Raw genomic sequence first — 24,427 nt, 5'->3', positions numbered from 1 at the left:
AAAATGAATTATTTCATAATTATATACTTCACATCACATCATATTCTGTTGGTCACACTGTAGGAGTTTCTGTTTTGACCATAAAAAAATATAATGAAGAGTAACCTGCTGTCTGCAAACTATGATATGAACTGTTGTGGTAAATTTTAGTATTTGTGGCAATATGAAAGGTAAATTCAAGGCTATTTGGGTATAACTAGGTACAGTGTAGCTAGATGGTGATAGACTAGTAGATGTAGCAGTTTTTCCTCAAAATTGTAATTGAATATAGAGAATCTTCAACTATCAATGCCCTTTAACTTATGTACAACTGTAGATGAGGTTGTTGAATGTGATCTTTTAAACCAGAAAAAAAAAATCCCCAGAATGCTGACAAATATGGCCCATCAAGATTAAAAATAGAATTATTTGTGTATGATGCACAATTTTTGGTAGTAAAGCCACAACCCAATAGCCCTGTTTGCAGCAGCTTATGCTGCTCTAGGTTGTGACCTGGTTGTGCAACTAGCTGCAAGAGTACAATAGAGAAAGTTTTTTTTTGTAATCTTGAGCCCTTATGTTTTTGACTACTAAATGTTTACCATACAGTATTACAGCTTCTTCAGTACCTTTGAAACTCAGCAGTATTTCTGAATTTGAATATTCCGTGTAAATAAATTGTGTTACTTTGTAAATAGACAAAGACTGTGTGATTTGTCTCCAGGTGGGCAAACAAGCAGAGACTCATGTGTGGGATGCTACTACAATGAGAACTGTTTCTGTTCTTAAGGGCTTTCACAAGCGAGGCGTAATATGTGTGGACTTCTCAGGTACATGTACTTACTGGTCTACCTCGTAGAAGCACATGAGCCTTAAGGCCCACACAGTTGGGGCTCATCCCTGTTTCCATAACACGGAGCATATCTAGGTACATGTATAAGTGATCCCCCCTAGTTGGGATGCAGGTCTGTCACAGGGTTACACCGGGCAGTATCTGGTATTAGTGAGCTTAAGCAAAGACGTTTTTGAGCGACTCATATGAACCGGAAGGGGAATTTGCATATTTCTTGGGCAGTAGTTTCACCAAAATTGTTGGTTAAATTGTCTTTACAGCAGTGAGGTCAGCTGTATAAGAGAAAAAACTCTTCGCAATTACAAATTTGGTAGTGTCAATGCATATTGAAAGGATAGAGGCCTCATTTCCAATTGTTGTGTGGTACATTCAATGCTCAAAGGTGTCTTTTCTTAAATACCTATTTATGCATGCACATGGGTGTGTTTAAAAGAGACAAAGTGGAAAAAGGTTTTCTATGAAATAACAAGGTGACAAGACTTAAGTAAACCCGGTTCCTAGGGATCTGAAGTTTGATACGTTAACCTCCTAGCCATCATCCCTCTGCTGGGTTATTAATGATTGCCAGAATTCAAGGGCTGAATCCTACACCTGGCTGAAAATTTACATGTCTTATTTTTATATGCTTTTTCAGTTCCTGCAAAAACCATTTTTCCAAAATGAAATGTTTTTGTGTTAACAGAAAAATGATCATGTGACCAACTAATCATATTTACTCAAGTTCACTTTTCTTTCAACTTTGAATTGCCTTAGGTGATGGAAAGAAATTGGCAGATGTTGGTCTTGACGATGACCACAGTATCTGTATTTGGGACTGGAAGAAGGAGGAAAAAATGGTTTCAACCCGTGGTCATAAAGACATGATCTTTGTTATTGAGTGGAATCCATTTGATCCAAATTACCTTGTGTCTGTTGGAGAGAAACACATCAAATTCTGGACACAAAAGGGTAATGTCAATTTTAACGAGTCAGTCACTATATTTCTTTGAGATAAGTCCTTCACCCCTTTAACGCAGGGTTCGTACATTATACAGCACACATAAGTACACAGACTAGTTGGTTTTGTGTAAGGGGCTGGAGTATTTTACTGATATCTCTCGGTACATTCTCTTTGAGTTATCCTTTTTTTTCTCTGTAAAATACTGTTGAGAAAAGTTCTTTCGAATTTCCTTACGTTAGCTGGATCCAAACATCAAATATAATTTGATAGAACTTAATGAAATTACCTGTAAGGACCAGCTTGCACCTTGAGTTGTGAATTGGATCCATTGTAACTTCCCGTCTTCCTGATATATATTATGCATTTTCGATACATGAATGTAGACAATGATCAGTCTCTGCGTAAGGCTGCCGGCCTCATTTCTCGCGTCTCGTGGCTTCACCGCTCGCCGCTCGCACGCGCGTGCACTCCCCTCACTAGATCTAAAGAAAAAGTGAGACTGCTGGTGGTCTACATCAACATGTCATTTTCTTTATAAAAAAAATCAAGTATCTTTTGTTTATTTCAGATAAAAAGGTTGAAAAGCGCCCAGTGACATTTGGTAAAGCTGGTACTGCTGCTACTATGCTGTGTATTTGTCATAGTCCCACAGATGATCTTTGCTTCTCTGGCAGCGATACAGGATTGGTGTATGTTTGGCAAGGAACAACTCTTCGCCGTTCAGTTCAGGCTCACAATGGACCCGTTTGTTCTATGTACTCGCTAAGCCAGACTAACCAACAGGTGGGCAATGAAATAATTATTGGAAAATCGTTTTCACGTGAAATCTTGACATAAAGAAAAGTTAGGAATTTCATCAATTTAAAAATTGATATGGGCAGTTGGGGTGGGGGTGGGGAAGGGGGGATAAAGTCCCGCCTTGAGACAAGGGCTTCGTATCGAGAGACGAGACTCTCACCTCGCGAGAGGTAACAAGGTTATGTAGGTATCAAACATCCTCCGAATGTTTCCCTACTATACGGCGATAATACTTCTGTACACGACTTTTGCTATCTTGACGCTTTAGACCTCCGATTGCTCAAGTAAACTGCAGTTTTGCATGAAACCTTTGAGAGCGAAAACGGCCTGAAAAATTATCAAACGTGTTTCCTATGGGCTCCTAACAAAGCAACTTCCAAGCTAAAGTTGGAATGTAAACAGTAACAATGAGACATCAGCCAAGTCAGATGACCATGCAAATGCACGCAAAATAATGTTTCAATGTATATTTTTAGCTATACACGAAAGGTCCAAGAGTTCTCTGTGCCTTGCTTCAGTTTGTATATCATTTACTGCCGCAGGTTGCCTGTGAACAGGCTTTCTGTTTGAGAAAAGGGTGAAAAAAATCGCGAGGATAGGGAAGGGAAGAAACAGAGAGCCTGTTCACAGGCTATGTCGTAGGATTAGCTCAGTCGATAGAGCGCTTGACTGCTTAGTGGGAGGGGACGGGTTCGATTCCCGGGGCCGGACCGATACTCAGGCTCTTGAAATAATTGATAAATAAAGGTGTTACCTTTCCCCTGCAAACGACCAGGGCCGGGTTGTTCGAAGCTGTGTTAAGATAACCCAGGGTTTATGCGAAATTTGAACTCGGATATGAGAGCTTAAAAAGCAAATTCCGTTTAACTCTCTCTTTGCCTACAATTTGATGACTGGATACTCTAAAAAGAATAGAGAAAATTATCCGGAGAGAGTGCTTTTGATAAAAAGAAAAAGAAACCCGGGTTAGAATTTAGCCCTGGGTTAGCGATAACCGGCGTTCGAAAAACTGGGCACAGACCTTCCCAAGGCTAGGATGACCACGTGATATGGTAGTCCCAACTACACTGGGTGGCGTGAAAATAGTTTCCCCTATTAGTACTTTAGTGCTAAATATATTGACACTCCAATAAAGTGCGTTTTTTTTTAACCTTTCCACTAAACAAGTTGATTATTTCAGGGTTATGTGACTGGTGGCAGAGATGGAGTGGTGGCGATGTGGGACTTATTCTTTGAACAGTGTCTAAAGGCTTTCAAGGTAGAGGAAGCATCCATGAATCCTGGATCAGTTCTTTTACAAAACCTGCCACCTATTAGAGCTATACATACTGATGAAGGCAAAATACTCATTGGTACTGGAAACGATGAGGTACGGTGTAGTTGTTATAAACCACGCCCAGATATTTTAGTCTTCAGACTTTTCTCCCGTGTGAAATTAACTGGCTTGGTAAAATCTTTGCGGAAAAATTGGCTGACGTAACTCGTGAAGGATAATGAAAAATGGTAGTCAAACTTTGTGTTAACGCCATGTGTTTAAAGAAGTATTTTATTAAACTATGTTCTTAAAACTCTCACTTTCATAAAGAGGTCAATAGACTACTTTAGCTTGTGCGTTTTGTTTTCCTTTTTGGGGAGCTTAAGCAGCCACGTTTTTCGGTGAGCGACGCACGTCAATCGGAAGTGAGCCTTTTTCTCTTTTAATAAGCCTTGACGCTACCATATTTGTATTGTCAAGTGTCTTAATTCTTATTTAGTAAAATCCAACTAGTGGTCTATAATCAATGCTGCGTTCTGATTGGTTGAGCTACTACTAGGCTATATGTCATAGCCCACTGGAAGCGAAGAGCGCCGGCTTTGAAAACCAAAACAATGGCGACTGAATCGCGTTTCGCCAGCTAAAGTTGTTCTGTCTCGATATTTTTGACCAACTAGTTGGATCATTAAACAATTATTCCTCTCGCCCTCATGGCCTCTGAGTCAGTAGCCCATTCGGCCTCCGGCCTCATAGGTCATTGACTCAGAGGTCATTCTGGCTCGAGGAATAATTGTTAAAGAGACGATTTGCTAAAAAAGTTGTTCAAAATCACGGCTCAAGAGTGCAAAAAGTCCACTTCCGGCTGAAGTGCGTCGCTTCAAAACGTCACTGCTTAAACTCCCTATTAAATGACGTAGTCTCAAGAGAATTCGCCGTTTGTCTTTTCATAACTTTACGAATGTGACGAAACTTGGTAAAGTTCTTTAGAGTAGTAACATTATGGGAAAACAAAACTTTCGAGGTAAAGAGGCCCATTGTGAAACCTCTCTTGTAAAAATGAGTTTTATTAAGTTGCACGAAATTAAAGAATCGGTTTTTTATCAAAGGCTTCGCGCTTGACCTTGCTTTGAAACAGAGGCTCGGGGCAGCTCGAACATGTTGTCGTAGTATTTAATAGAGGCCTTCAGATCTGAGGACCAGGAGGACTACGAGAACGAGATTGGACTTAAATTTTTTTAAGGCGTATTCCAAAAAAATATACACCCCGGAAAAGCTTCATTGTACTTTTCTTCACCAGAAACGTTAACACCGTGGGTTATTTTTGTTGAAGGAGGTTAAGCCCTCTGTCGATCGCAAAATGATAAAACTTCAAGCATTTGAAGAAATTGTTCCCGCTAAAACCTGCGTTTTCCGGACAAAATGTTGCCGGTTCACTACTTAGTATTTAGAAAATCTCATTCTCGTAGTTATCATCGTCTTAGAATCTAAAGGTTTCTATTATGATTGTGTAACTTCACAACCATGCTTTTGTTTTTTCTCTCTCTTTTTAAAGATTATTGAAATCGAGGAAGACGGGAAGATGACAATATTAGTGCAGGTACGTTGTTGCTTCCAGAGGCGCTTTTTCTAGCGGAAAGTAACAATTGTTTTAGTCGAGTGGATTATTTTACAATCAAGCTTTCTTAACGAAATATCACTCATGCCTTTACTACAGGGTCATGGTGAAGGGGAGATCTGGGGCCTAGACACCCATCCCATTGAGGATGAATGTATGACAGTTAGTGATGACAAGACGCTGAGAGTCTGGGACCTATCCAAACTGAGACTCAAGAAGGTAAGAAATAATACCATTACCACCGCCCCCATCTTCAAGGGATGCTGCCACAGGGAACTCGTGTCACAAATTTATTTCCTCATGAAGAAGTGGCTTTCCTTTATACCAACTGCTCCAGCAAGGAGGTTGCCGAAACGTCAGTCACTGTCAACAATCGTAGTCAACCGTTACCGGCACCGTACAAACGACTTAATAACGTAATTATGCAAAACTAACCACGAGAGAACGACTGGACAACTGACAATGTTGCCGTCAGTTACTTTCAACAACAACAGTCCTATTCAGGACTACGTTCACCCGGACGATCATACTCAACCTATTTATGAAATGACTCCTGGGGTTCAAACCTTTTGGCAGTAAGAAGTAAGTAAGTAAGAAGATTAAAACCGATTGAAATTGTGGGTTTTTGAAAACTTGCTTAACAGTTTTTCAAAGTTCATTTTTGTTGCTTGTAACGTTTGATCAAGAGAGAATATAGTCCTCTCTTGGTTTGATATAATGCTTGGGATTGGAAGTATATTAGTTGAACAAGAAGCGAAGATTTTGTCGTTTGCAAGTAAATTCTTTGTTAACGTTAAGTTCCATAGCGCATAAGGTAAGCGTAATGGGAATATTTACAAAATGAACGAGACAGCCGTGACAAAACCCACTTAACAGTAGCCTTAAATATGACAAGTTGTATTCCATTTTTTGCTGGTCATTTGTGACCAAAGTAAGGCTACAGTAAAAATTGTAATATCATAGGTGACGAATTACTCCTTAATTTTGGCGCGAAATTTCAGCGTTAATTTGTAATTTCACACGTGAAATTACTAAATTGCCATGGCAACCTGCCATACGTCTCCGTTTCAAGATGGCGAGAAAGTTTTAAAATGTCGTGAATGAAGATGTCAGGGCATAAAAAGACGCTTTAGAAACCTGAACACACGAAAGAGCACATCAAGAAGGATTCTTAGAGGTATGTTGTCGAAAAAGTCCGAAAACTTAAGCCAAATTTTAGCTCTAAACGTTTGAGAGGTCAATACAATAGAATTTTTTCTCGAAGAAGCTACATGAAAATGGAGTTTAGTTCCCAGAGGAGAGAAGTCCTTTTGTTCTTGACCACCAACACAGCCGCCGTGACGCACGTGCAAACCAGCAATTACGGGGTTAACTGTATGATATTTATCCTTTTTAAGGTGAAGAAACTCAGGAAAGGTGGACGTGCCGTGGTGTATTCCCCAGACGGCTCAACAGTTGCTGTAGGTCAAAATGATGGCGGTTTCTTGATCTTAGACGCTGTTACACTGGAAAAAATCGTGGGATTTAAGGACAGAAAAGAAGAGATTTCAGATGTTAAATTCTCCCCAGGTAAACGTGTTTTTCTGTTGACGTAGGCACACGCACATGTTTTATTAGTTCAAAAGTTAGATTTACAATTTGGGCATCTCTACAGTTAGCTAATGTTAATCTAGCTGGGCTGTGAAAAGATATCAGGATCTTAATAGTATCATTACGAGAAAGTGTTAAATATCTTGTTCAATGCACTACTGTTTATTATATAGACAAGAGTATTTTAGTGGAAAATAGACCACTTGTTACGTTCATACGAGAGTACATCCGGGACTTGAGTGGCGTATTTTCCATATCCTCATCAGTGACGTCATTTCCCACTCAAACTGTTGTTTGTGCACAGTTTGCCAAATGCGAGCGATAGATTTATGGAGTATCTGAAGCTGACATAAATCTTTGTCTGTGGAGGAGAATGGTAGTACAAGTGAAGACGAAAGGAAAGAACTTCAAGAAATTCCTGCCGCCGAACTACAGCAGTTCGCGATTAAGTTTGTGTTCGGAGTGAGAAAAAAAAAAGGCAAATACTCTTGTCTATATAATAAAAAGAAAATTACTCGATGACTTGAAAAACAATATTTTACTCACTCGCTTGCGCTTGTTCGTAAAAAAATTGTTTATTATATAAACTGCAGTGTTTTACAAGGATTTCTACCACCGAGAAATGTGGTATCTGAACACACGTAAAAATACGATATTTTTACATGTGAAGATATCGAAAATTTCACTGACATCAGGTTTGTCTCTTAAATTGTACTTAAATTCGTTGGTGTATCATCGAAACATCTTCGGGTCTTCCTCGAAAGTGCTCGGCAATCTTCGGAAATTGTCGGAAAATGTTCGGGAACGTTCGTCTGGTCTTCGGGACAATTTGAAAAATCTTCGGAAATCTTCGGAAGGTGGTCGGAAATCTTCGGAAAATCATCAAAAACGCCGTCATCAGTATGTTTATATAATAAAAAGAATATTACACGTTAGCTCGAAGATATGAATTTTATGTTCTCGTGGCAAGAGCAATATCTCACTCGTTCGCTGCGCTCACTCGTGAGATATTGTTCTTGCCACTCGAACATAAAATTCATATCTTCTCGCCACCGTGTAATATTCTCTATTTTCACCACTCGAAAATAAAATTCATATCTTCGCGCCCCCGTATATTGTCCTGTATATATACTAGAAATTATTAAACTGATAAAATGAAAAGTCAGACAAGTAATACATGTAAAATCCTCGTAATCTGGCCTCAAAATAGAATTTATGCGGAGCGTTCGCGGATGTGTTTGCCAGCGATTATGGTAAGGGATTTTACGTTGACTGTTTAGCGTAGTATATATGTGGCTGATATAATGAGTCCCAGATACGCTAAACGTCAAACGTCACAGTTAGCAGTATGGTGTACTGCAAGGTCTGTTAATTGCAGTATCTCGTTTAACAAACTGCAAATTAGAATCAGGTTTACCGACGTACTCCTACAATATGCTGAGTGGTGTATCAGCGTTTTTTTCATCTGCAGACATGATTACCATTTATTTGCAAGTAATTCTTGTGTCGGTAAACAGTCACGTTGGCAATACTATTGTACAAAAACCTGCATGAACTTCTACATTTGCACTCAGGATTCCATCGTGTTGCCACTTACACTGGAATGGGTTTCAGAAAACAGAACGCTCAAGGATTCTGGTTGTTGTAATTACTGGTAAATAAGGCCATCATGAAACCAGCTAATTATACATTCGCGGAAAGAATCTAATCACTCCAGCTTGGGCTTTGTAGAAGCAAGAAGGAGTACTTCTAAATCTGTTTATGTTTTTGCATCATATGTAATGGGTTAAAAATAAGAGGATAAATTCACATATGACATCATTCTCAATACCAGCATATGTTTTACCTTGCTACAGACGGAAAGTTCTTGGCTGTGGGTTCTCATGATAATTTCGTAGACATCTATAGTGTGAGGCGGGGTAAGAGAACTGGAATCTGTAAAGGAAGCTCCAGTTACATCACACACTTGGACTGGGACACCAAGGGTACGTATTCTATAAACTCAGCTGACCCTTACGTGAATCCATGGTTAACGTCGTTTGAATCAATCAAGACGTAGAGCACGATCGAGTACATGTAGTCCCTCCATTTCGTCACAGATAGTACTGCGGGTGATGAACGCGGGCGCGCGTGAAAATGTACCGGCTACCCCGAGGAGAGACAGTACGTAGAGGAAAGAGAGAATATCCCACATTTGATATATGAGTCCGATGCTTTCTGGTCGTCTTTCTATATTTAGTTTGGTTTTCTTTGTGCTCAAGTCTCTTCTGGAATTGCGAGACAGTGGAGTCGTGAAAAATTTGCAATTTTGTCCCTAAAGATGATTTTACACGAAACGATTCGCAACGACGATTTTTAGCACAACACAGCGTTGCAACATTGTTCCAACATTGCAACGCTGTGTTGCGCTAAAAATCGTCGGTGCGAATCGTCCCTCGTAACATCACACTAATGCCTGGGAGTCATGTTAGAATTTAAATATATCGAACGTAGGCTATTTTCGTCCCTCGCGTGTTGGATATCCTTGCGAGTGACGATTGTCACGCGCGCTCGCGTATTTCCCTAAATCTAGTATACCAAGCCTTGCATTTTTCTCTTGTTACAAAGGGTATGTCCGGCCAGGTCTCCATTTTTCTGTGCAAAGTCAGCAAAGTTAATTTTTAATTGCTTTTATTACTGTGCACGTCTTCAGCTAAAGAATGTTGGTCTGCTTTTGCGAAATCAGTATCACTGTAGTAACTGTAACTTGCTCCCCACGTGTTTTCAATTCTCAATGGACAGGTAAATTAATCCAAACCAACTCTGGCGCCCGTGAGCATTTGTTTTACGAGGCGCCCACAGGCAGTCGTAAAACCATCAGTGTCCCGGATGTTGAGAGGCTACAGTGGTCCACATTCACCTGTGTTCTGGGTCCAACTGTTAAAGGTGTGTTCCCGCCAGGAAGTGACGTCACGGACGTTAACGCCACCTGTCGTACTAAGGACTGCAGCTTGCTGGCCAGCGGCGATGACTTTGGTTTTGTGAAGCTCTTTGAGTACCCTGTATCGGTGAGTTTGAAATATTATGTCGAATTACATATTATTGACTCCAGTCCGTTCTTGGTTATCTTGTTATTGTAATCACTTTGAAGCATCTTTCGAGAAAACAGTAATATGTAACAACTGCCCTTTTTTGTCTCCTAAACAGCGAGGGGCACGTGGACGTCAGTATGGAGGTCACTCTTCCCACGTGACCAACGTACGGTGGACCAGTGATGACCGCGTGTTAGTATCCACTGGTGGCCTGGACACGGCCGTGTTAATCTGGGACCGACTGATTGTGTCGGACGTTGATGCGCCAGGTATGAATCTGGAGTTTCTTTGTTGTCAGCGGTTAACAACAACAGTACGGACTTTAAGGCCATGTTTACACTAAACCGAATAGCTTTTGCGCCGGCGCAAAAACCATACCGGGTAGGGCATCTAAGAAATTACACAGACTTCAAAATCGGGCGGCCCGCGTCCTTACTTAATCCAGTTATGATGCAGACGCCAACCAACTAATCAAAAAGTTAGGCTGGGACAATTTAGAAACTCGACGTCAAAAGCTAAAGGCGGAGATGGTCTATAAGTCAGGGTGGCTCGATACAATAATTCTGTAGCGACACCATCCATCTTTGAATCTCTTATATTTAAACAAATTGATCTTTATGGTAAAAACCATTATAACTTATGTTTTACACATAGACTAAATTTTATTATGATATTATTTTTCGGCGATCGGAATAAATATCACGTAGCATTGACGTCACAGTACTTTAAGCTTTAAATCGAATTTCACCCCTTATCGACCTGAAGTGCTTTACGCTGTGCACACTTTGAATGCTTGCCTTCCGCAGTTCTTTAGTGCTAGTATTAACCCATTCGCCCCTGAACCGCCCGTAACCGCCCGTGCGGATCCAGGTCCTTTCTACCCTTTGTGACGTCATCAGTTTTAACGGTCAAGGACAACTTTCTTCGGTAACTTGTGCAGAGTGAAGAGATCTTTCAGACCATACCAGAATGACCACAATTCAGTCAAGGACACCGGAGAAAGAAGCAAAAAACCACGTGACAAGGACCTGAAAATCTCCATGAAAATCTTGTTCCATTACCCACCTACCTTTCCTTTCACCTAATCCTAAGATCCTAAAAGCTTTCCTAAAAACTCTTCCCACCAAAATGAAGCCTACTAAATGCCCAGCAAGAGAAAAAAAAAATGAGGCAAGAAAAGCGAAAAAAGAAGGGAGGAGAGAAAGCGAAAAGTAAAAGTCAAGACTGCTGTGTCACTTTTAAACCCAAAAACTATGTCGAAATTTTGCTTTCTGCGCATGCCCGAACTTCGCAAGCTGATATTTTGCATCTGGATCAGAAGGCCGCCAAGTGTACGACCTGTAGACCGGTTTGTGGTAAGTTTTAGCTCTTTATAGCACGACAGTGACCAGAAAACCTCTCGACTAGCTTCAAAACGCGTTTTTCGGCAAAATCTCCAGGAGCGAATGGGTTAACCCAGGGTTGAATTTTAAGGTGGTTTACCTTCTCGTCTGTTTGCAAAGATTTCATGGATTTTCTTGCTTTTTTTTGAGCACTCAATAATGTCTAATTGTATGCCACCCCCACCCCACCCCCCAAAAAAATTGTATACCCCCAACCCCCCCCCCCAAAAAAAAAAAAAAAAAAAAAATTGAACTGAATTGTCTATTTCAGTTTCCAGATGCGATTTTATTGTTCCCAATGTTCCTACTAACCCGGGTAACCTTTGGAAAGTGGAGTGTTGGAGTTAAAAGTGTGTATATTATGGTGAAGTTAAATTATCAACTCATTTCTTCCATTGATGGACAAACCCCGAATCTGTAATGGTCATTTGTTGAATTGTGACTTTAAATAAAGGCTGATTGCTTTGTGTCTTCTAAGGAACAAAACTCTTTTTGTAAAATATGGCGTTTTGATCACGGAAAAGTGACTTTTATCTATGTTATACTATGAACATAAGCAACATTTGAAAACAATGGTGTAAGAAAAATTGCAATCCGTACAAGACTGCCAATTTTGAGGTAAATAATAATTGTGTAACCAAAGGGAATAATTGCCTTCGAGGTACGGGTCGGATCAACTCGGATGGGCTCGGATCGAATAAAAAAATAAAATAAAATTGGACTCGGATCAACTCGGATCATAAAAAAATCAACTCGGATCATAAAAAGAAAAAGAAAATCAGTCGGCGTCACTTACCTTTCACCCGCCATTTTGTTTTCTTCTCACGAACTCGTGGTTACGTAAATTAATTTTATTCTTATTTTATTAATTTCAATGATACACTAGTGAGCAGCACACATACACTTCCAGTGAACATTTTCAACTTGGAAGGAGAAGAAACCATGCTCGCGTGGGAGAAAGGAAATTTTCATGCCCCGGGCGAGAATCGAACTCGCCACCCGGCTTCATTTTGCCAACAAGTTGATGATTGGACGCTCTTAAAAATAACTGAGAAAATTATCCAAAGAAATGTTTTTTAACAAATGAAAAGAAACCCGGGTTAAGCGTTGATCGGCCTTCGAACAGCTGCGCCCATTAGAACATCTATTGCGCCAGTAAGACAAAAAGTTCTTTTTACACGCCCGAAGCACTCTGGCCAGTGTCTCCTCAAATAACAAGCACTTGAGACGAACCATACGATATCACGCTGATCACTAGCCTTCAAAACCTTTTCATTATGATACACAGTTTAAATCGAGGTTTCGCTGTACGCAACCCTTACGTTCAAAATATGCCATAATCATAGTTATCTATCGCAAGAACCATCCACCCTTTCCCCTCCACTGCACACCTGTACACCTAGCAAACATATCGAACGCACTCTCCTAAGCTCCGATTACTCCTAGTATTAAGGTAATTGAAGGAAAACCTTTCAAAAGATAGACTAACTTGACAAATTAAGCATTTGGTTAGTAGAGAAATGAACTTGAACTTTAAGTATTTGTGGCCTACAGCCCAAGCACGCTATGTCCACCATCCTGTAAACAAATCACTCTAAGCAAATATTGGGCTGAAAACAACAACAACAACAATCTTTATTTGTACTGTCATGCGCTTTATCCAGGACTATATTACACAAAGAATATGTTAAAAAATATATTAGAGTACTAACCGCCTAGAATAATCGTAAGGGCTAGTGGAGCCAGGCAGCAAGTTGTAGCCGCCATCTCTTTCACAGACTGCTGAACCAACTATGATGTTAACTATAATGTTTTGTAAACTACCCTGTATTTGATAGTCATCAACTTTGTCCCTTGCGTTGTTTTTCCTTTCGGATGTAAACACAGAAGTCTGCGAGCAGCTATTCTCGTGGCTCCCTCTATTTTCGCATACAACCAAGCATATGAACAGATGGCGTATTCTTTTCTTAATGCTGTACTTAGTGAAAATGTTTTCAACACTTCGTTAAAGCCACTCCCTCCTTATCATGAGCACCCAATAACTGATCTTTCCAAATGCGTCTCAACTGTCTGGAATTGTTTTGTTATATCTAAGAACTCTTCTGTGCTACTTCTGAGCTGCCCTTAAAACGCTTCCTGTGTTCGGATGTTTTAGGGGAACTTTGGCCATCACGATAATAATAGGGGCCATTTTTCGTCCCATCCAAAAGATTTAGCGATGGTATTGGGTCCTCCCGAAAGGTTTGCAGGACACCGAGAACCCATCATTTCATTAAACAATTTTAAGAATTGTTTTTCTTTATACCAAAATTTTAAGGAGGCCATTTTTACCAATAATTGCCTGGTCTTATTAAATTACACAACTCAACCTCCGAAAATAGTACGGAAGTTAATCGAAAAATGAGGAATATCGCAGATGAATTGAACGGAGATTTTTAGCAAAAATGAAAAAAAAAAAATTTCCGCCCCAAGCAACAAACGAATTAGTAAAACAAAATACGGAAATAAAAAAGTAACAAGTGGGCTAAATTTGCATTCAACACTTCTTCATTACTCTAAACAAATCCTTGGGTAATTCATAACGACGAGAGCATATTTTTTCGCTAATTTTTCAAAAACGCTGAAAAATCTTAATCCTTTTCATGATTTCCTGTGCTCCACATTTTTCGCGCCACCAGTGCGGTAACCTAGAAAACTTTTATCGAAAGTTCCGATAATTAAAGGACGCCGACAGCTGATGTTTTTGACATTTAAGATCGCGTTTTCGTTAGTTTTGCAACTATTATGATAAAATTCATAGTTAGCAAAACAAAATGGACTGGTTTTGGCTAGGATTGGCACTGTTATTCAACTTTAGCGAATAGTTACCGAGGCCACAATGGGACTGGGCAGACGTTCTGTGAAGAAGTGATGGGGACCAATACAAAGAATCTGCAATAGACACCTTTTATTTACATTGGACAATCAGAAATTTCAGTTCCAAGCAGAATTAACTGAATTTATTTATGTACTATTTATGTGTGTGTATGTACAAAAGTAATCATCTCCCTTGGTTTTAAATTTACAAACTTGACAGATTTGTCATGCTACATTTTAGTATTACATCAAATGAAATACAGTAAACCGTGTCCCCCCATTTTTTTGTTTTTGTTTAAATACTTCGGAATGCAGGCTAACTCATAGTGATGTCCATACCTCAGCTAGTTTTTTAATAATCTTATATGACTCGATTTCTCTTTCCCTTTTTTTTTTTTAAAAAAACTTATTCTTGAAGGCTAATTTCAAATTTTTAGTCTTCAAGTCTGGTGTTGTTTAAACCGACAGATTTTACATAACCGTCGCGTGTCTTAGCGACAGTGCATCATGGAACTATAAAGAATCCATATCACTCTACCTTACGCTTTAAGTAAGTAAAGTTTACAACAACTTCCATTAAGGGAATGTCTTTTCAAAAAGTACCAAAACTTATTGAATTTGCGAAAAATCGAAATCCTCAAACAGATGTACAACGTCTTTTCTTGTGGTGTTTGACAGCTCAGTTTTGTCTAAGGTCTTTTAACATGGTAACACGCTCCTGACAGCATGTCGAACATGTCTTAACTTCCAAGAGTAGATCATTGGGTTGAGAGAGGAATTAAAGAGCACCATTGTGCTAGCATAAAGTCTAAACTGCCCTAATACCGCACTTGGCCCATTAATTTGAGATGTAACCCAATGACACGTGATTGGTAGATAACAAAAGACGAACACAAGATACAAGTAAAATGTACCAACTGCCGCTTTTCTATCCCTAGCAGCATTCGCTATAGCTTCCCTATTCTTGGCTTGCTGGGCTTCCAGAGCATGAATTTGATTTTTGTGGTGTCGTAAGGCTAAATAAATCTTGATATACACCAAGACTGTAGCTATGTAACAAAGAAACTCAATAACTACTGTAACAGTGGAGGTAACGTTTCGTGGAGACCACTTCACTAGGAAAGTCAGAATTAAGCTGAAAGTCACAATCGAAGTGACCAAAGCAGCAGTACGCTTATGAGTTACAAGTTCCTGGTATCGGAGATGCAGACGAATTGCCAAAAATCTGTCTATGGTTAGAGCCATAACACCAAAAAAAGAACTATAGAAGAGAAAATTCCCCGTGAGGTAAAAAATGTTCGACGTAATCTCAAACGTTCGAGTTTGATCTTTTTCTTTTATCATCATGAAAAGCCTCGCAGTATTCAAAGGGTGGACAAACAAACCAACACCAAGATCAGAAACAGAAAGACTCAGAAGCTTTGTTCTCAAATTCCTCGGTAATGTCGAGGAGCTCAGTTTTCTCAGCGCGAGGATCGTTACAAGATTGAACGCAGTGGCGGTGAAACATAAGAAGGAGTTTAAGACGAAGTTTATAATGAGCGTCGAATAGAAATTGTCTGCCGTACTCATTGCACATAACTTGATGAAGACTTGACGAAGAGCTTTGTCGGTTGAAGTGTCTCGAAGGTTTTCACAGTCTCACCAAGCAAAACGAACTTTTTCAGAAACGGCTTGCAAGGCTCCCCACATGCATGTCCATCTGATTCTTGCCTTATGAAATTCTATTTTTTAGTTGCGCGTTGTTGTTGAGTTTTTTTGCGTTATGTATTTTAACTATTAAAATTAGTAAGTTTTTTCAACTTGTAGCCAGTCAAGGCAAAGTAATATCTGATATAGTACCTCCATTTAAAGATAGGATTCTGGAGTCGAAAAAGATGCTATGTTAAGTTAAGTTGCTGAGAGTTGGCAAAATAGACGAACCGACTTGGAAACATGTGTTCAATACTCATTAATAATTCAATAATCAGTTTGCAAATGTGCAATTCTGATATATACGTGGCTAAACTCCCTGTCCAATATTCTCGGCTAAATTATCCCCACATACATACGTACATACATAATACTTCATTATTACCTCCCCAAAGGGGCTTTTCAGGAACAATGATTATTTAAAAGCATTACATTATTTATAATAACTAATTACCACCCTCAGCTAAAAAGATCTAAATATAAGCCCAAAATAGTCTCTCCAAGTTGTTTTTCTTTCACGGCTTTTGCTCTAATACACACGGCAAATGTAATGTGTATCAGTTGGGCTCTAAAGCGATAGATATGCCAGAAATAAAGCAAAACAAAAATTTTTCTTGCCTCCTTTCTCGACGAAAATTGACTGTACTCGGTGCACGAATTCTCAATAGGCATATTAAGGATATATTATTTAGCAGGAAAATCGTTTTTAGTAGACGATACTTTCCCATGGTAATCACCAGCTGAGACTTTAACCATGCTATATTTTATAACATTTATACACAGCCCCGCGTATATCATATTAGTAAAATCTAACTGGTGGTCTATTATCAATGCTGCTTTCTGATTGGTTGAACTACTACTAGGCTATATGTTATAGCCCTCTAGCAGCGAAAAGCGCCGGCGTTGAAAACCGAAACACTGGCGGCAGTTGAACCGCGTTTTGCTAGCTAAAGTTGTTTTGTCTCGATATTTTTGACCAACTAGTTAGATTTTACTAAAACAATTATTCCTCTCGCCCTCATGGCCTCTGAGTCAATAGCCTATTCGGCCTTGGCCTCATAGCCTATTGACTCAGAGCCCATTCGGGCTCGAGGAATAATTGTTAAATATTCAGGCAGACAAACAAGAAAACTTTAGCCCCGCGTACATTATGACTAGGACATGACATGCGGTGAAACAGGTAGAGGTTATCCATAGCGTAATGAACACATCATGTGCCAATTTTTCAGCGGGTTTATTTCTTCTTTGGCGTGAGTCGATATTTACCACTGAAACATTGCACCCAGACTCTGAAAGAGGGGCAAATCAGTTGTCTTCACCATTATTGAAAACATTCGTTCGTTAGCTCAAGTATTCGATGCAAGGCGCAAACCTTTGTTAGTAGAGTGGTTTTCGTTTGAGTGTCGTAAAACCAAAACCAAAGTAATTACTCTGGCCAATCACATAGGACACAGACAATACATTGAACCAATCAAAACTCGAAGTAATTACATGTGGCTGACGCAAAGCGCGGGAAAATGCATGCGAGCGCGTCACAATTGGCTTTGGTTTTACTTCTGATTGGATGAAAAGGTGGCGCGAATCTTTTAAGCCAATCGCATCGTGTAGAAAGTGCAAAACCAATTACTTTTCGACACTCAAATGAAAACCGCTCTAATAACGCAAGAAACTGACTAAATGGAATGATATTGCACCTCTTTGCTATTTCCTAGTATTTTGGAGGATATATCATGAGGGGCGTCCATTAGACATGAGGCGTTTATTATTAGAAAGGGGCGTGTTATACATATATGATGAGCATTAATTTGGAAAAATTAGCATAACTTAAAACAGTGAATGTTGTAACGCGGATTTTTGGTCGGCTCGTACGCAAGATTCGTCTTGAAATTTCAAGGTGTTGCAGTGAATTGTAGTCTTTCGCTAGAGCCTAAATAAGCTAAGAAATATTTCAAGACAAGTAAATTTTAAATTCTTCAAGTAAAAGAAAGCTTCACACTTATTATTTCAGGTTTACTTAAGCCTATTTTCCCACGCAACATAATTAAGATTGATTGACATGCTTCGCCTTTCTCAAAGCTTAGAAACTGCAAGTTCGCTAAGTTGGTTTTAAGGATGGTTTTCTTTCAAGTCACTGAACCTTCCGGAATCGTTTCAACTTTCCGACTTAAATGAGATGCAAAGTAAAGTTACTTGAGATTTTACTTAGGCCTTCACACACGCATTTTTAACTAAGTAAAACTTAGCAGCTCTTAAGTCTTATTTAACAGCCTAGTGTAAAGACAACCAATCTCAATGAAAGTTTTGGACATTAATTTGTACATCATGGAGATTGTATGATAAAGTTTAAAAAGAATTCTGCCAAGCAGTTTTAGAGATAAACAGAAAAGCGCTAAAAGTCAAAATTTAGAATAAAGTTGCACTTAGACAGGTGGTTAGAAAACAGGTTATTTTTCAGGATCGCAAGAAAGGAAATACACCAAAATTTGCTAGCGTCGAAATATGATATTAAGCAGCCTTCTGACGCTACTTAAGATAAATTTGATAAATTTAGAACTTTTTTTTATTAAATACTTTATCACGGTTATTGAAAATATAAGGTTTGAAATATATTTTCGTTGTATTTGAATTCAACCGCAGAATTTTTTACTTCTCACGGATGTTATTTGCTAAACACCACACTTTAAGTTCCTGGTGTCGGATTTTCAGTAGCAGGTCTAGATCGCGCGAAATTCTGATTTAATCGATTTTAATGTTTCTTGTTTATTGTTGTCACGGTGGTATCGATTTTACTAGAAACTGCATTTTGACAAACTTCAATTCAAAGTTAATCACTGGTGAAAATTTTGTGGCGATCGGATAAGGATAAGATCACTTTTAAGGCGATTGAAAAACGTTGGTAAGGTCTCCGAGAAACTGTATCGAAACACCTTAACAAGAGCAATGTTGAATTTGTAATTAAAAAAATAACAAAAAAATAAATAAGACGATGTGAAGGTTTTTTCGATAAGTAAAGAAATAGTCACAATTCAAGTTATCCAATGAGTCTATCTTAATCAAAATTATAACTAATCATAATTAAGCTGTTCAATAGGCGGCGGTTTCCAAAATGGGAAATACATGTGGAAAATTTGATGGTAACAAAAGTCGTTTACTTTCGAGATACACTAACTTCCGAGTTAGCATTAGAGTTAGTATTTCGAGTTGGATTTTCGAGTTATAGTCAGGTCTCTTAGTGCAAAATATGGGCCGGATCGTTACAGATGTGACAAAAGAGTCAAATTTTGCACAGAGCTTCCTTAGCACCTGCTGATTAATAATGCAGGAGGTGCTCTTTAAAAACGGTTCTAATTATAATGGTGGAGGCTCTCTTAACGAACACTCTCGCAAGCGGAAAGCTCTACATACGGCCACCTTCACAAAACCCCGATTATTTCAACTCTCATACAAACTCTCTATTTTTACATTCCCGTAAGCGGCCAGCTTTAGTTACGGACACCTTTTTCGCGTTCCGAGGGTGTCCGCTTCTGAGAGCATTCACTGTATAGATTAAAGGGGCGCTTAATTTTCACCTATAACAACGAATTGGGTGTCCTGTGGTGGGTGCTCTTTTTGTTTGATTTGGCTTAGAAAACGACTGAAATTGCTAGATTTTTAATTTGGTAATGTTCAGTTGTTGTTACACTATTCACAATAGTTTTAGAAGTGTACTAACTAGTGCCCAGTCTCCACTTGGTAAGTGTAGCTATTTTTGTTGTGCGGCTATCGGTGTCACTGCTAAGGCTTGCCAGTAATAATTACATGTCAATTGTCAAAAAAGATCTTCAAGCCAGCTTTCAAAGTTGTGATGCGATAGCATTAAAACCCAAAGGAATTACATCCTAAACAAAAGAACCCAATCCCAGCTCGGTCATCTTCTCCGACAAACAAGGACCGGAAATGGTTAAAATTTTGACATGTCCGAATGAAAGACCTCTTGAGCCGTAACTGACAACGCGCCCACTTCGCGCAGTTAAAATTATATTACAATTTGCTTCGCTTGTAATACTGTTCTTCAGATCGACAAAAAAAAAAACATACCTCCCCAGGAATTATTAACACTTTAAATTTTTTACACATTTGCATTTACAAAGCAGTTTGAGCTCGCTGCACGCCTAGACACCTGTAAGCAGCTCATTTACTTAAGAGCCCTCGTACCATCCTCTTTTTCCCAGAGGAACTGTTGAGGAGATGTTTCTGCTTGCTCAGAGTGCACACTGGATCATGTGGATGTCCAGATTCCAGGTTCATCGGTGGGCGTGTGGTGAAGGGCATATTTCCGAGTAAAATGAATGAAATTGTAATGGTGTTTAAACGATTTAAGAAAGAAAATGAGCGATTAAAACACACAACGTTTTAATTCAAAGACAACCCATAGCTCTTTGACTTAAGAAGCCTTAACTCTGTATCCACTATCGAGATTGGCGCGGCGCAGTTTTGCTCCGTCACAGAAATCACCGTTCTTTTGTGTAAACAGAAGCCCTATCCGGTCTGATTTTCGTGGCGGTGTCATCATCTGTGCAATTGTGGGTGTATAGACCCCGTTTTCATGTTCAAGTTGTCGATACATCCTTCTTTGCTAATCCTCCAATACGCTCGACCAGAAACGTTCAACTCCTAATGTGTTTCTGGTTCGACTTAAGAGGTACTTGTGTATAATTGTGTGCAAGCCAATTCCTCTGGCTTGAAAAATAGAATAGTCCTTGAGAAGTCCTTGAAGAAGGTCGTTATGCTCAAAGCATTAATTTGATCTCGTTTCCTTATCCTTCTGGCATACTGTTGTAGTCGACCAAAAGGAGTTGCAAAGAGTATGGATTGAAATTCCTAGATCTAGATTCTACATGCATTTGCTTTGTAATGAAGAAACTTTACGGAAGTATGCACAATATATGTCATTGCTCTCAGTAACCCGCTTTACTTCAGTCTCACTTGTGCTGTCATCTTTATTCGTAGACAAGGTAGTAGAAGAAAAGGTGTTGGTTCAACCCAAGTTTATTCCAACCGGGCCGATAAAGGATCCTATCGCCAGAGGAAAACCACAGTGGAATTAGACAAGGAAGTTTCTTCTTTTTTAGATACCGTAAAATTCCGAAAATAAGCCCCCCAAACTCGTAACGCAAAAAACCCGCCGTTAAATCGCCCCTCCAAGTATAAGCCCCCCTCCGGGGCTTGTACTTGGAAATTGCCCTCAAGTACAAAGTAAAACAAAGCAAAAACGGTAAATTTCTTTCCAACTATAAGGCTAGCCCAATCGATTTTGAAACACAAATTTTCCTCCATAGATAAGCTCCTCCAAAAATAAGCCTCTCAAGAATGGCCTTTGAAAAATATAAGCCCCGGGGCTTATTTTCGGAATTTTACGGTATTCCCTAATTCGAAGAGCTGGAGGGAGTCTTAGAGCTCGTGCGTTCATTCCCTCCTACGTTCTCCAAGAAAATAGGCCCCGTTGGGGAGAATTCTTTACACTTAGCAACGGAACACGTTCAGACTTCATGTTACTGCACAGATATTCGATTGGTATATTTATCAGACTCTCGTTATTTATTAAGTAAAACTTATTTCTGGTGAACTATACAGCTAACTTTTGAAAGTTATTTATAGCGCTTATGTCATGATAATAAGGATTTTTTTTTTTTTTACAACAATTGATGTCAGTTGGGGTTTGACATTGTTTCCTTGCCTTCTCACCAACATTTTGTAGGAAAACCCGTGGGAAATAAGCGTTTTCACGACTATTTTATTCATTTGTAAGCAACGTTTGCGTTCTTATTTTGCTAAAAAAAAGGTAACTAACTAATTAGTTAATTGAAGGCACTAAGTCAGATTTTTGAAACTTGCTACGTTAGATGTAATCCATCCCATAGCATACTGCGTGCCTGTTTTATTGAATTTAACCGTGTTATAAAGGAGCAGGGGTCTGGGTACGAATACCTAAAATCGATTGAATCGATAAGAGCAATGCAGAGATTAGAACATTTACTATTGACTGCATTTTTAAAGCCCACGATTTTTAGAAACTTTTGAAAGTCAAACTTTGACGTCCCTTTTTTCTAATCTCGCTCAAATTTTGCAATCTGAATTAGCAATATATGTCAAAAAAATTATCAGTAAAGGCGGAATAGTACAGTTGTTGAAGTGTTTGGTTACCAAAGCTTTTTTCTCTCTCCCCTCCATTTCAGTTCACCAACTTCAATTTCAATTCCTTTCCCTGCTATCTCTCTCGCTATTTTCTGGTATTCCCTCGAAATTGCATCCAAGAAGTAAGTATAGAAACCTAAGAGCAAGTGACACACTCACCAACCCACGGCATTACCAGTACCTTACACATGCGCTCAGCCCTTGTACAAGTGAAAGCGGTCTTCTAGCCTGCGAGGAAGCTCTCTATTTGGGGGATACCGTGAAAAGTCACGCGGTACGCGCGAGCGAGGGAAACGAAACTACCGTCGAATCCCGCCTTTTGTTATGGACACCCGCTTAATATGGGGACCTTGTTATTACGAACAGTTTTCTTTGCCCCTGGGGAAAGTCCACACATTTTCTCTAAATTCAATCCGCTTAATACGGACACCCTTTACTGCCTAGACTACGAGTGGTCCCCCATGTTTCCTCAGCGAAACGCGAGCGCGCGTGAAAATCACTCCACGCGAGAAAGGCGAAACGCTGTGGGGGAGCTCATTTTTCTCCCTCCCCACCGCGTCTCGCCTTTCTCGCATGGGATGATTTACACGCGCGCTCGCGTTTTGCTCGCTCTACTATCCCTGAGGAAAAATGGCTGACTACTCGTAGTCAGCTCCTGTCGTAGTCTAGACAACGGACACTTTTTTCTTGCTTGATAGCATGTTTTAAAGTTATAAATAAATGAATAAATAAATAAATTTTTAATGAATAATAAAACAATTATTGGTTTCGGCTTTCGTATGCTATACGAAAAGTCGAAATTAGACCAAGGGCAAATCGACGGCCAAGGCCCTTTAACGTCCTCAGTCGGTGTAATTATGCGTATCATACGAAAGCCAAATCCATTAACTTTTGGCGCTTTTAGTTAAGACGTTTTCAATAAGCTAATGTTCATGACCTGTTAAAATAGGAACAAATGAGTAAAAAAAGGTAGGGCCAAGCACTTTAAAGCTTGTTGCAGTTTTGAGTCACGAATGATAAATATGAATACGAGATAAACGTCGTTTCTTCAGTTATAATTATATGATTATTGAAATTTTACACAGCTGATACGATGTTAAAGCTGGTTTCTTCTCTGGCTTCGGGTAACATCAAGTTGCCCAGAGACGCTAAGGAACACAAAATGTTTGCTTTCGTCTCCACTTGGCTGATCAGGCCTCATCACTCCACCTTTACATTCTACACTTAGGATCAACCGGCGACTTGATCTTTGCTTTCCCTCAATTTGTACGTATAGCTTGATCGTGTGCAGCAACGACAAGAGCTTTTATTTCTATCTTACGTCCTAAACTAAATCCACGTTTCAGTCGCTTTGGCTTATACCAAGAGCCCTTATGCAGGCTAACTCATAGTGATGTCTATATCTCAGCTCACTCTGTGGTTTTTTAATGTTCTTATATTACTCTATTTCTCTTTCCCACTTATTGAAAAAAAAAACGAATTTTTGAAGGCTAAATTATTGCAAATTTTCCAAGTCTGATCTTGTTTTACCCATGGGTTTCAACTAATACATTCAAATTGGTATGAACTATTAAACGACAGATTTTAAATTACCTTCGCGTCTTAACGACACTGCGTCATGGAAGTATCATTAAAGTGCCCATATCAGTCTACCTTACGCTAGTAGTAAAGTTTACAACAACTTCCATTCCTGGAATGTCTATTAAAAAGTACCAAAACGTGTTGAAATTGCGAAAAGTCGAAATCTTCACACAGATATACAAAGTTTTTCTTGTGCTGTCTGGCTGTTTTATCTCCAAGAAAAAAGCAGCTCTGTCAGTTTTGTCTAAGGTCTTTTAACATGGTAATACGCTCCTGAGAGCATGTCGAACATGTCTTAACTTCCAGGAGTAGATCAGTGGGTTGAGAGAGGAATTAAGGAGCACCATTGTGTTAGCATAAAGTCTAAGCTGCTTTAATGCTGCATTTGGCCCATTAATTTGAGATGTAACCCAATGACACGTGATTGGTAAATAACAAACGACGAACACAAGATACAAGTAAAATGTACCAACTGCCGCTTTTCTATCCCTAGCAGCATTCGCTATAACATCCTCATTCTGTTCCAGTTGAGCTTGGAGGACGTGAATTTGATTCGTGTGGTGTCGTAAAGCTAAATAAATCTTGATATACACCAAGACTGTAGTTATGTAACAAAGAAACTCAATAACTACTGTAATAGT

At 39.3% G+C, this 24,427-nt stretch overlaps 1 protein-coding gene across 1 annotated transcript in view; it reads left to right on the top strand.

Annotated features, from left to right (window-relative positions):
- Nucleotides 1-21,169, top strand: part of LOC140941178 (echinoderm microtubule-associated protein-like 6) — a 24,558-nt gene extending 3,389 nt beyond the window's left edge. The window contains exons 4-14 of the mRNA XM_073390151.1: nt 704-809; nt 1,586-1,780; nt 2,341-2,555; nt 3,751-3,939; nt 5,378-5,422; nt 5,540-5,659; nt 6,838-7,009; nt 8,887-9,015; nt 9,812-10,077; nt 10,217-10,370; nt 21,021-21,169. Coding sequence (XP_073246252.1) covers nt 704-809; nt 1,586-1,780; nt 2,341-2,555; nt 3,751-3,939; nt 5,378-5,422; nt 5,540-5,659; nt 6,838-7,009; nt 8,887-9,015; nt 9,812-10,077; nt 10,217-10,370; nt 21,021-21,118 — 1,689 coding nt within the window. The 3' untranslated portion in view covers nt 21,119-21,169. The remainder of the gene's footprint in view (nt 1-703; nt 810-1,585; nt 1,781-2,340; nt 2,556-3,750; nt 3,940-5,377; nt 5,423-5,539; nt 5,660-6,837; nt 7,010-8,886; nt 9,016-9,811; nt 10,078-10,216; nt 10,371-21,020) is intronic.
- The last annotated feature ends 3,258 nt before the right edge of the window (nt 21,170-24,427 follow it).

The sequence above is a fragment of the Porites lutea genome, chromosome 6 (genome assembly GCF_958299795.1).
Source record: "Porites lutea chromosome 6, jaPorLute2.1, whole genome shotgun sequence".
NCBI classification, from domain to species: domain Eukaryota; kingdom Metazoa; phylum Cnidaria; class Anthozoa; order Scleractinia; family Poritidae; genus Porites; species Porites lutea.
This window is presented reverse-complemented; position numbering and strand designations above follow the sequence as displayed.